General features: G+C 41.0%; 2 protein-coding genes across 2 annotated transcripts; one reads left to right on the top strand and one right to left on the bottom strand.

The window, feature by feature from the left end:
* The first annotated feature begins 231 nt into the window (after positions 1-231).
* f2r (coagulation factor II (thrombin) receptor) lies at positions 232-4,324 on the top strand. Its single transcript, XM_054774815.1, has 2 exons — positions 232-341; positions 932-4,324. Exons 1-2 carry the CDS (start codon positions 266-268, stop codon positions 2,128-2,130), a joined length of 1,275 nt encoding a protein of 424 aa, XP_054630790.1. The 5' UTR covers positions 232-265; the 3' UTR covers positions 2,131-4,324.
* An 879-nt stretch (positions 4,325-5,203) lies between these two features.
* On the bottom strand, positions 5,204-10,615 carry LOC129180386 (uncharacterized). Its single transcript, XM_054774817.1, has 6 exons — positions 10,332-10,615; positions 8,215-8,357; positions 8,074-8,141; positions 6,368-6,496; positions 5,554-5,649; positions 5,204-5,470 (listed from the first exon to the last, which is right to left on the bottom strand). Exons 1-6 carry the CDS (start codon positions 10,578-10,580, stop codon positions 5,421-5,423), a joined length of 735 nt encoding a protein of 244 aa, XP_054630792.1. The 5' UTR covers positions 10,581-10,615; the 3' UTR covers positions 5,204-5,420.
* Between the last annotated feature and the right edge of the window lie 2,535 nt (positions 10,616-13,150).

The following is a 13,150-nucleotide window of genomic DNA, read 5'->3' as shown; positions in this document are numbered from 1 at the left end:
TAATTTTTACAGTTGAACACTAACACTGGCAACATTAACAAGGGAAGCCGACATCCAAACAAACCCTAATGTATTACTGTATGGTATTATAATGCCTCGTACAGTAATTTATTTCTTCCTTCTGTCCATAAATGAAATAATGGCAAATTCCGCTGAGGAGGAGTCGGGGGGGGTGTGACAGCACCCTCACTGCAGTGTATTATAACACTGTTGTCATACTGATAAAAGAAACTGCTGTGGTAGCTTCAAAACCGCTTTGAGGAATATGGCCACAGTTAACCCATTATTTTGGCTGTTGGTGATGTTATGTCTTTACAGCTCAGCACTTGCCACCAGTAATGGTAAGTTTTTAAATATTTGTATTTAAATCCAGACAAGAACAAGGCAAAACAAGAATGCATAAGTGGTCATTTTCTACTGGGTGAGTTTAGAGGGGTAATGCAAATTTAATGTATTGTAATTGTGTAGCTTACACTGATGTCATCCAGCTCCACACAGCATTAGGGTCTGCCTGCATCATGTAATGGCTTTCAACAGAAAAATGAAACATTCTGCCTATTTTGATTGATACCGAGCCATAATTTACTTAAATGATATATACATTTTATATCACCAGATAAGCATGCATTGTTCGCTTGTAAATTAACTGACCTGCATCTGACTGAGGTGGTCCTAATACAGCATTTATTCTCACTCTTTGTAAATAAGCTTAATATTCTCCACATATCTAAGCGTAATAATAATAAACACTGTTAAATTATTGCCTCTCAAAAATTAGCTTAATTATGGTGTGCCATGAATGGTTCTGGCCTGGCAGTTCTATCGGGTCAAATGTGAATTACACTAGATCAGTCTTGTTGCATCTGTGCGTTTAGATCATCAAAGAAAAGGAGCAAACATTGATTTTATGTTTTTGTGTGCCTCATCGAAGCCTCAGAGCCTTTCCTGCGGACCTTCTCTGGCCACATTCTGGGAGAAGGCGATGCTGAGTACTTAGACCTGTCTGTGCTAGACACAGGTTCTGGCTCCCAGTCCCAGGCGGAGCCGGTGAGAAGACATCACAGCCCGCATCCTCATCACAAGCACTATTTTGTCTCGGAGGAGGCTAAGCGTTTCCTGAAGGGTTGCTTGTCGACCGCCTTCGTCCCAACTGTGTACACCTTTGTCTTCATCATCAGTGTGCCCCTCAACCTTGTCGCTGCCGTGATTTTTGTGCATCCCGTCCGTCCCAGGAAGCCTGCAGTCATCTACATGTTGAACCTTGCCGCTGCTGACCTGCTTTTTGGCCTGCTCCTTCCCTTCAAGATGGTCTATCATTACCATGGCAACAACTGGACCTACGGCCCATTCATGTGCAGGGTGGTGACGGCGGCCTTCTATTGCAACATGTACTGCTCGGTCCTGCTCATGGCGTGCATCAGCATCGACCGCTTCCTGGCTGTAGTCTACCCCATGAACTCGCTGACATGGCGCAGCCCTCAGACGGCATGGGGCGTTTGTGCCGCCATGTGGTTGCTGGCCCTCGCCGGGGCGGCACCTCTCTTAGCCGCAGGTCAAACTGCGCACCTTCCCCAACTGCACATCACCACTTGCCATGACGTGCAAGATGCAGGAGAGCTAAAAGCTTATTATCGATACTTCTTCCCTATCTACTCCTCCGTGTTCTTCTTCATCCCTCTTATCTTCACTGTGGTGTGCTACGTGCGCATTATCCACGCCTTGGCAGCCTCCAACATTGAGAACCGCACCAAAAAGACTCGAGCGGTAGTGATGGCAGTGGTCGTGCTGGTGGTGTTTGTGGTGTGCTTCACCCCCGCTAACATCATCCTCATGGTCCACTACGTCGAGGTAGCCCAGAAGTCCAGTGACACCTCCTACCGGGCCTACCTGCTTGCCACGTGCGTGGGGAGCCTCAGCTGCTGCCTGGACCCACTTATTTACTATTTCGGGTCGTCTCAGTGCAGGAAACGGGTAGTGGCGCTGTTTCGACGTGGGCGTCCACACCAGATGATGAGCAGCTTGCGCACAGAGAGCACCAGAACCAGCGGGCGGAGGGACAGCGGCAGGTCGTGCAAGATGGAGGTTGTTCAAAGTGGTCCGGGGGGCCAGTACAGCATGTTGGACACTTAAGGATTATGTCTTAGTCTCGTGTGTAACAAGCAATTAAATTGGGACGCATCAGACAATTCATTTACAATACCAAGTTTGGGTTTGTTGGTGGCTGGTGTCTGTTTCTGTATTTCATGTATTATCCTTTTTCTTTTGCATTTTGTAGTATAAACATTGGCTGGATTAGTCTTTAATAAGAGCAGTTGCACAGTCTGATGAGAACAGAATAGGAGCTGTATTCTAACTGAAGTCAGTCGACCTTCGCCAAGTGAAAAAGTATATTCACAAAGAAAAAGGATAAAAAGGCACTCTGCCAAGTCTCATGTTATGAAATAGGCAAACAATGCCAAGTGTACAGTCGTCCCTCGCCACTTTGAGCCACTCTCGCCACTCTATCACGTTGTTTCAAATATATATGAATAATGAATGCTGTTTTGTGGGTGAATGTGGCCTATTTTGAGTCCAAAAATATGCATAATGAAGCAAATTTTACATATATTTTGCCTAAATTAAGCATTTTCAAGCTTTAAAATAGCTAAATGAACTAAAATGAAGACTGTTGTGAATTATATGTAGTGTTCTACACTGGTCACTCGGTGCCAGTAATGTTATTGACACACAAACACCAGAAACAGGCTTCTATTACAGGCTTGAATGATCTCACAACAGGCACAAAAATCTCTCATAAAAACTGGCTACTGTAGCAGGCATAACCCACTCAAATCTGAACCCCTGATATCACTTCCTGTCCGCCACCACTCAGCTCCCCTCGGGAACACATTGATAGGAACACACACGAGCATGTGTCTTAAAAATGTACGTATTATTTGCACTAATCTGCCCAACGTTGTACAAAGATACAGTTTGCATGTGGCCACATAGACTGAGTGTATATTTTCAAGACTGGGCAGCATGTTGTTATAACACTTTAATGACATGTGGTCCAGTTTCACTGTTGCACGGGACAAGCTTTTCATATAGTTTATCCAAACAATACACATGTTAAGAGCGTATGTTTGGTCTAAGCAGCTACTGTATCTGTGTTAAATGTTTGTTCACTCTGCAGTCTGCTTGTCATCAGGACACAGCTCTGCAACACAAAGACAGATAAATTAACAAAATAGATATGACTCATGTATTTTTGCGTGGGTAAATAAATAAATGTCCTTTTATATATATATAATCACTCACTATTACACTTCTTGACATGTTTATAGGTTTTACAGAACACCTCCATCTACTGTATTAGCAGCTTGAATAAAAGCATGAGCACGCAGGCAACAACGAGACCTGCTGACCTGTTGTTCCATCATATTTATGGACGTTTTCTGGAAAATTCAAACAGCCCACTTGCTTTTGGAACACTTCAACATCTTTGGGATCTATTTGTCCGCTCCTTGCTGAAAGATGGACATTACAGTGTATTTACTGTATTTCAAAAGGTCACATTTAAAGTGATTGGTGGAGGAGAGACTTACTGAACTGCAGGATGTATCTACCAGTGACGTCACCATTCCGGAAGGTGTCTGTCCACAGGAGGCATTCGGAGCAGGTCCTCAGGATGTGACCTTTGTGGTCTGCTAGATTTTCTTTGGAAACACGCACAATTCATTATTTAACTAAAAAACATAATGGATGTTTCCGCCACATCATATTTCTTTTTGAAGGTCACTTTCATATAAAAATAAGACTTTTAATAATGCTGTAACAGTAATATGTGTCCCTCGAGCCTCTTTATTACCACCAAACCCTCACCAGAAGTTCTGAAGAAAAACCCTCCTTCCTCTTCCTCCCACCTGTGACTCACCCCCTACCTAGATGAGCCTACCCTGTGTATACATGCACTAATATATATATATTCTAAATGTATCATATCATATCATACAGTATCATACACTACCCTATAATATAGCATCACATCCTATCCTATTCTGTCATACCATAACATACCATACCATACCATACCATACCGTATAATATAACATCATATAACAAATCCTATCATGTCATATATGATGCCTTGCCATAGATCTCAATAGATGTGCCTAACCATTGTGGTGAATGTACTGTGTGTCATTTTTGCTCATCGTGCGTCCACTTACTGCGAAACATGGTGGCAAGTCCAACAACTGTTGTATTCACTTCACCCAAAATACAACGATTGCTGTGTGGGACAAAGCATTTTTTGCAAAATGCCATTTTAGAGATTCCTAATAAAGAGCTTGATCAAGCAACTTACAAGCAGCGATCGCCCCATCGCAGTGTCACAATGTGACTCGCCGATGTCGGGGACAAGTCAATCCAGGAGCTTTTCACAGACCCCATTGCCTGATGGTACGGCAGGGGGTCACCAGCTCCCATCACGTACACCCATTTTCCAAATATCTGCAAGTTGAAAATATAACAATATGTTAATTGTGCTTTGCAGTAATGTAGAACTGCACTGCTCCAGACTGACAGCGGGTTCTGATATTTTGGTTACCTTATTTAGTTTTATAATAAACATATACTGTAGATTAATAGACACATCTGAGCATTATCTTTGATACAACTCCTTAGGTCAACCAAGATAATACAGTAAAATAACTGAATTTACCAGTTTTGGATCCTCTGGCATGAAAGGTTGGACCAGATCCTTGCAGTCCGGTGCAGAAGCGCCACAAAGTGTGAGGAGAGGCAACAAAAAAGCAACCACAGGCACACGAGTCATGTCGCACTGCCACACTGCAAAGTGTCTTACTGCCTAACGCTGCACTCTCTGAGGGGCTCTCAAAGCGTAAAAAAGTGGTGTGCAAACGTCTATAAGGGGGAAAGAAAGGGTGTGTTCTGCACGGTAAATGCACCGAGGAACATTGTGAATAATCATGCTTTCACTGAGTGCTGAATGACCATCTCAGCAGTCCTCTGTCGGCCTTGAAAGGACTCTGGGCGAAGTGCCATGACTCCTCTTGGATTCGCTGAAAGCTTTTCTCTTGTGTAACAAAGCTTGTTTTTCTAGCAAAGGGTCAGGTTGTGGCGACAATGTTACCCGGCAACAGTCATGCGGAGGTTTCTTGTAAAGACCGGTGAGGAGTTGGATAAACCACTGCAAAGAAGGAGTGAATAATGTTTTATTTTGTATATTCACTTAGATCTAATGTTTTCTACCTAAAATGATTGTACCAATGTTGTACAGATGAATGTGTCAGCCATGAAAGCTTCCAATGATTCCATTTTTACTTGCTCTAAGTGTTATTTCCTAGCACAAGATCACAATTGAACATTTAGTATGTTAGTATGGCATGTTTGTCTGCGTGTGGATGTTTCCCGTTCTAGTTTGTAGAGGCGGGAGGCTCAGTCTTCCTGCTGTCGGGGCACAGATCTGAAATCAAAGCACAGGAAAATGATGCAGCAAGAAGGTTTGAGTTGCATGTAAAGCGATGCAAAGGTGCAATGACAACCCACTTGTGCCCATGAAGTAGTACTCAGCAGGGAAATTAAGACAGGCCGCCTGCTTCTTGAAGGTCTCCAACTCGGATGGCTCTAGTTGACCAGTTCGGGCTTGAAAAGGAAGTCATAGAAATAGCTGGTGAGGATAACGATAGAAAGATAATTACATAATAACGGAACTAAATGGACATATTTGATACAATCCAGACTGGGTTGGATATATCTCTATGCCTTTTCGGGAAATCAAACCTAGAGGCCACATAAATAATTGCAGCATGATGATGCACGGCCCCATGTTGCAGGGATGCCGTACATGAATCTATGCATGGGTAGCATGCTCACCCATGGAGCATGTTTGGGATGTTCTGGATCTGATCACACCAGATACTGACTGGTTTTCAGTAAAAAAAAAAAGTACAATACAATTATTTTCATTGGACGTTTCAAGAAAAATCCTATTAAAAGGTCAAAATTGTCATACATTTTGCATAGTTGTAGATCAGATAGCCATAATATTAATATCTGATGTTTTTGCATTGATGCTGTACTATACACAAGCTATAGAAGTTCATTTGCTTCGTCAATATTTTGTCTCAATTGCAACTATTTTCCATATGAATAGTTTGCAAACATGAGCCATAAGTGCCTTTTTTTTTTTGCGAGTCAGCTGTTTGCACATAAAAACAAATCTAGTGTATTTTTAAGCGAAGGCGCGTGTTCTCCATCACATACAGTAAATGTCTTTTGTGTGAGCTGTTGACTGCTACAGTACATTTTACAGCGTTTCCACAGTCATGAGCGATGACACAATGAAAGAAGACCAACATACTAAAGAGGAAAAGGTAACGGCCCAAAGATTTGCCGTCCGGCAGGAGGGTGGTGTCCTCGGAAAAGAGGCAGTCGGCGCAGGTCTCGTAGTATTTGCCCTCATGATAGGAAGTGTGGTTGTTGATGTTGACTGTGCAGACATGGAAACAACCCAAATACATTTGAAATCGTATTCAGTTTGGTCCAGCAGTATTTGGACAATGACAGATGTTTTTTATGATTTTGCCTTTGTTCACCACCACGATAAAACATCTAACATGGGGCTGAAGTGAAGGTTTTGAATTTCAAGGAATTAAAAATATAGCATTTAAGAATTACACACTTTTTATACAGAATACCTCCATTTTCAAGGGCTCAATATACTATTATGAGAAAAAAAAGGAAATTCAACCACACTTTTGCATTAAAATAATGTATAGCCAGTGAGTGATTAAAGTCCGGAGCCTAATTACACAACCAAATTTTGATTTTCCTCCCGAGAAATACCTTTGCAGGCCTTCATTCACCGCTTTTTTGCGAGCCTTACTGCCTTCACTTGTCAACATCATTAATGATGATCTCACACGTCACGTCAGACAAAAAGTCTTAACTGACCTTTTGCAGTAACTTGCAGGAAGTCAAAGTTTCCTTGGTGAATAAAACAGAGCGCCAAGGATGTTGGGGGAAAACATACAGGTTACACACAGGTGCTGCAAACCACTGGTAACACTGGTAAACCTCAGTTTCTGAATGCCCTTGTTTATTGTACACTGTCTCGGTTTTCGTAGAACATTGAGCGTAACAAGCTAGTCCGTTAGCCTCGTACCGTATCATTCCGCAAAAGTGAGCGCCGCAATAAAGCGCCCTACAGGTTGGTGACTCACTGTCCATGCATTTTTTTATTGAGCGCGCCTGCAAAATAACCTGCCATGTGACCATAAAAAGTTGTGAGTGCCAGCAATTAGCTAGAGAAGGTGCTGCTATTGAATTCCAAATAGAACGTATCTGAAAGTACGAAGATGGCGTACCCTCCCCTCGAGCGTCTTCAATAAAGGTAAAAGTGATAAATGTATTCATTTCTCCATTTCATTCTTATGTTATCATTATTTTATATTGTTTTCTGCATGTAAAACTGTAAATTGATTTTTTTTTTGTCTGGAACAGATTCATTGGATTTATATTATTTCCTAGGGGAAAAAGTGCCTCGGTTTTTGTTTGACCTTTTGGAACGAATGAAAAAGGTACCACAGTACTTTGAACTCCAGACATTCTAGACAAGCAAATAAAGTGAATACTATATAATCCGACGGCCAAGTCAGTGGACTGATCGCAAGCCTACTGTATGTTTTTTACTTACCGAAGGCAAAAGTGAAGGAAGACAGACCCATAAACAAGCAGCAATTGAAGTCATTTCTCTGGCGGAAACTGAATTTGGTCATCAAACTCATATACTGCAAAGTATTTTTCATCCCACAATTAAAACGTATGGTTATATTTACAGTACGATTATGTCAAATATTGAAATGCTTTTGAGCCTGTGAAAATGGAGGTGCTCTGCATAAAATTGCAGAAATTCCCAAATCGCTAATTACATATTTTTGAGACCACTCAAAAATATTCAGTCACATCTTGATTGCGTTGTTTCAAATCCATTGTGGTCGTGAATAAAGACAAAAATAGTTTTGGACCTGTACATGTATGAGAGAGGTACTATGAGGTGATGCGTACAGGTGGCATGACTGGTCATTCCCGTGACGGTAACATCAGCTGATCCCTGAAGACATTTATCATCAGTCCTGTAGGGCGAAAGGGGAGATAGGAAGGAGATATAATGATGACGAAACAAAGACTGAAACGTGGCGTCCTTACAGGCGGTCAGCCCAGTAGAGGGAGATGACCCCGGTCTGTGAGGATGGAGACAGTTCTATCCACGAGGTATTCACTACTACCAGGTCGCTCTTCAGGCCCGGCTCGTCCCATGAGCCCACATGGAGGACCCATTTCCCGAAGACCTGACAACACACCACCAAGACCGCTCATGACCGAGCCAAGACGACACATTCTCAAGCGTGGTAGAAAAACTTGTTTTAGTCATTTAAGGACCATCCATGGAAATACACGTCAGGAAAAAATACAAAGGAACCTCCAAAGTTGTGAGATGTTATGTTGTGAGACTGCTCAATCTTGTTTCATGACTCTGTTATGCCTTCCTGTTGCCACTTCAAAAGCTGAGTAGTTCTACTTTACAGTGCTTGTCTTCTCTGTACACGTGTATCACAGTTACACTAATTACCTTAAAATGTTACTTAAAAAGAACACTTTTATGATCGTTAGTGATGTACTTTTATTTAAACTGTTTTAATGGATTTACTTTATGATGGCATTGGCAAAAACACTTATGAACTTAAAATTAATGTCCTTTGTTTTGAAATGTAAGCAACTTGGAAGTCAACCAGCATGACTGAACTGATTGTGTCTGACTCCGGAGGTTCCAAAAATGGAATTAAACACATGTCATGCACTCTCTAGTTGTCACAAAATTGTATGTTACATTAAAATGCTATATTCATATTTTACTACCATTTTTTATTAATTAATTGTCTGCTCCTGCATTAATTATGAAGTGAAAAATATCATAAGTTTACCAGAACATAAAAAAACTCCCACCACCGAGAGATTAAACATGGGATAAAAATGATAATATTTTCCAAATGTAATCAAATGGCAGCCCTAATAATGAATCATAACAAATACATTCTAATTAAAAATCATATGAATACATCAGGATGGCTAACCCTAACCCTAACGCCTCAAAGCTCGTAAAATTTGAAAAACGAAAAATCTAATTTCACCTGAAATTTCACAAGAAAAAAAAAAAGCCTTAAATGTTGTACACATTCTTGGACTTCTCTGAACTGTTCAAATAGTTGATAATAATAATAATTTATCATTATCATTATTATTATTATTATTCTTATTAACAATACTAGTACTACTACTAATAATAATGAATACCCATTGAAACACATTTTATGGAAATTATGGAAATAGTTTACATTAAAGATGAATTTACGTTGAACCTTTAACACTAAACATGGAATCCCCAAAATATCCTCAATTCTAGATGTACAGTACAGGCCAAAAGTTTGGACACAACTTCTGATCCAATGCGTTTTTTTGTTTTCATGACCAGATTCTCACTGAAGTCCTCAAAACTAAGAATGAACGCATGTGGAATAATGTACTTAACACAAATGTGTGAAATAACCAGTGGCTACCCTTTGCTTTTTTGATAGCGCTGCAAACCCTCGGTGTTCTCTCAGTGAGCTTCATGAGTCGTCACCTAAAATGGTTTTCACTTCACAGGTGTGCCTTTTCAGGGTTACTTTGTGGAATTTCTTGCCTCATTAATGGCGTTGGGACCATGGGGTTGTGTTGTGTGTGTCCAAACGTATGTCCTGTTTTACAATAGTGACTTGTTTAACGTGAAAAAACCCATTCATACATAATACTTTCACAGCATCACATCTCCTAATAACCTAATAATAACATAAATAGCACAAAAATACTTCTTACGACAATTAATTTAATGATTTTTTTTTCTTTTCAGTAAAAAACCTGTTCGGTTATGTAAATATAGGGCTCAAAAGTATCATTCAAGTATGATATGAATATTTCAGCTTGAAGTACTTTTAAAACATTGACTCGTTTAAAGTGGGAAATAATATTTATATATGATATTTTTACAGCAGTTTCGTTTTGAAAGTTGACATTTTATTGTTAGGTTCACATGTGTGAGTGAATATTAAGGACCAGCCATCAGAGTGCATAGCTGAAATCATGAATAAGATTCTAAGAATGTGATATATTTGAGAAAAAATCCAAAGAAAAAAAGAAACAGAAATACTAAAACACTAAAACGTATGGTCAAAGTGCCATAATACATATCACCGCTGATATTCAGGTATGTTGACACACATACTTACGGGGCTGTGGTCATCCAGAAGCAGAGGTTTCACCAGATCTTTGCAGTCAGGTTCAGACGATGCAGCACACAGCGCGGTGAAGGCTAGCAGAACGACCAGCAACTGTGCAGACATGGCTGAAGATAGCAGACCACCACACAGCACACTGATGTCAGGGAGGCTGCTGCAAGTTGCCCCCTCAAAGATGTGTTGTGTAACAGGGGGCTGGGACACACATCTCCCAAGGAAGAGGAGCACTTCACATTTCATGTCCTGCCACCAGGGGACATTGTGTCCTATTTATTTTGTTATGTAACGGCTAGCTGGCAGCATATGAATAGCAGGACCTGTGTCTTTTATTCTGCAGGCGTCCTTTTGGTCGAGTTTTACACACACACTCGAAGGAAGCAACACAAACGCAGAATCAGACGTCCTCATTTATTTCACTATCAACAGTGGTATCAAATGCTGTATATACAGTATAACATATTCACCTACTTCTGCTCTTAAATTATATTTACATGATTGACGTTCATTTATCCCTGTCGTTGTAGATCACACCAGAAAATTAGACCACCAGCATGCGAGGAGAGATATGTCGTGATGGGGTAAAGGGGCGCACATTTCAGTGGACTTTTGGGGGGTTCAATGCCTTAGGGAAGGCTTCAGGGGAGAAAATGAAGACAGACCTTTTACGGTCCTGCTAAGATAACTTCAGTTATGTTGAAAGGCAAACTGTGGAGTTCTTGCAGTGTGCCAGTAAACTGAGTTTGAGGTGAACTAGAAACTCAATCAGCTTTTCAGCAGCTTTTCGGGGAGTAGGAGGACCTCCAGTCATGTTGTTAAAACCTGTGGTGAGACCTTATGCTGTCGAGAATACAATGGAAGCTCTTAGTTGAATGCCTTGGATGTCATATGATTCAGAAATTGACCAAAATCTGGGAAAACAGTATGCCTGGAAAGTTTCCCAAAATTTCTGGGTTTGAAATGCCGTCATATATGATGTCACATGACATCAGTATAATGCAGCACACCAGCGAAGTCAGCAAGGTCGGATGTCCTGGAACTGAGAGTAATATTGACGTCCCTTGTGGTGTTATCTTTGATTGCTTTCATGATATTGATCTTGTATTCTTCCGTCAACTCTGTTGAACTATTTCTTGAAAGATTCAGGGCATATGTCTGTGTTGATTCTCAATCACCCAGGTCATGGTACTCTTCTTGTTTTGCTGGCGACAAACAAGAAGAGTCCTGCTGCCTCCATTCCATCCTTGCGAATTCAAGACGCATGCTTGCTGTGTTACACAATTTACCACTGCCAGAGACAATGTTGTACACTGTACAGTATGTATACAGTAGAACCTCTGAGGTTTTACACAATCTTTCCTGCGGGCTGGTCGACCTTCAATGGAATGCCAGGTAAAAAATGCAAAAATATAACTGACTTTATGAGACAATGAGGTAGTGGATACTACTGGAAGCACACAGGAGCACAGATTTCACTAAACAAACGAAATAGGCTCACGTTCCATCCATTTCCAATACCGGTTGTCCTCATTTGGGTCACAGTTGGAGCCTATACCAGCTGACTTTGGGTAAGAGGCAGGGTACCCCCTTGACTGGTCACCAGTCAATCACATATACAGTCATGGCCAAAGGTTTTGAGAATGACACAAATATTAATTTTCACAAAGTCTGTTGTCTCAGTTTTTATGATAGCAATTTGCATACACTCCAGAATGTTATGAAGAGTGATAAAATGAATGGCAGTTAACTGCAAAGTCCCTCTTTGTCATGAAAATGAACTAAATCCCCAAAAAACATTTCCACTGCATTTCAGCCCTACCACAAAAGGACCAGCTGGCATCATAGCAGCGATTCTTTGGTTAACATAGGTGAGAGTGTTGAGGCTGGAAAAGACTCATCCTGGTTGAGTGAGAATAACAGACTGGAAGATTTAACAAGAGGGTGGTGCTTGGTATCTTTCTTCTTCTTCTGTTATAGTTACATGCAAGGAAACACGTGTCATCATCATCTTCTCACAAAAAGGGCTTCACAGGCTGCTAGTAAGACTGCATCTCAATCAACCATTTATCACATCATCAAGAACTTCAAGGAGAGAGGTTCAATTGTTGAGAAGAAGGATCAGGGCGCCCAAGAAAGTCCAGCAAGCATCAGGACTATCTCTGAAAGCTGATTGTGCTGTGCTTGCTCAAGTAGCATGGCAGGCGTGAGTGCATCTGCATGTACAGTGAAGTGAAGACTTTTGGAAGATGGCCTGGTGTCAAGAAGGGCGCATAGAAGCCACTTAAACCCCTGGAAAAACATCAGGGACAGACTAGTATTCTGAAGACTGGGGTAAAACAATTTTCTTTTATGAGTCCCCTTTCTGACTGTGTGGGGAATCCAAAAAAAAGCTTGTTCAGAGAAGAAAACGTGAGCGCTACCATCAATCCTGTGTCATGCCAGCATGATAAAGCTCCTTGCCATGTGGTAAAAGTGAGAACTAACTGGCTAAGAGAACCAAACGTTGGGTCCACATTTTGGGTCCATGGCCAGGAAATTACTCAGACCTTAAAGGGGTAGTTCAGATTTTTTGACATGAAGTTGTTTGACAGCCCCATCATCAGTGTAGTACATCAATGTTGACTTACCCCTTTACGCTTATTAAGAAGCTGATTTCAAACAATAATTGTAAAAGTATAAGCAACTCCTATTTAATTTACACTTCCCATTCTGTGTTTTGAAGGTGACCAATGATCCTCTCCATGACTCTCTATTTCATTTCCAAATGTTTCTTCCTCCTCGAAAACTATTGACACAACGCCCAAAGCTTCGCT

This window comes from Dunckerocampus dactyliophorus, chromosome 4 (assembly GCF_027744805.1).
Source record: "Dunckerocampus dactyliophorus isolate RoL2022-P2 chromosome 4, RoL_Ddac_1.1, whole genome shotgun sequence".
NCBI classification, from domain to species: domain Eukaryota; kingdom Metazoa; phylum Chordata; class Actinopteri; order Syngnathiformes; family Syngnathidae; genus Dunckerocampus; species Dunckerocampus dactyliophorus.
The sequence above is the reverse complement of the archived record's forward strand: the minus strand, read 5'-3'. Positions and strand labels throughout refer to the sequence as shown.

Excerpts from the sequence above, each read along its gene's own strand:
- f2r (XM_054774815.1), top strand. The coding sequence starts at position 266 with ATGGCCACAGTTAACCCATTATTTTGGCTGTTGGTGATGTTATGTCTT. Across the intron at positions 342-931 it reads AGCACTTGCCACCAGTAATG|CCTCAGAGCCTTTCCTGCGG; the intron begins GTAAGTTTTTAA and ends GCCTCATCGAAG.
- LOC129180386 (XM_054774817.1), bottom strand. The coding sequence starts at position 10,580 with ATGAAATGTGAAGTGCTCCTCTTCCTTGGGAGATGTGTGTCCCAGCCC. Across the intron at positions 8,358-10,331 it reads TTCTGGATGACCACAGCCCC|GTCTTCGGGAAATGGGTCCT; the intron begins GTAAGTATGTGT and ends GTGTGTTGTCAG. Across the intron at positions 6,497-8,073 it reads AATGACCAGTCATGCCACCT|TCAACATCAACAACCACACT; the intron begins GTACGCATCACC and ends ATGTCTGCACAG.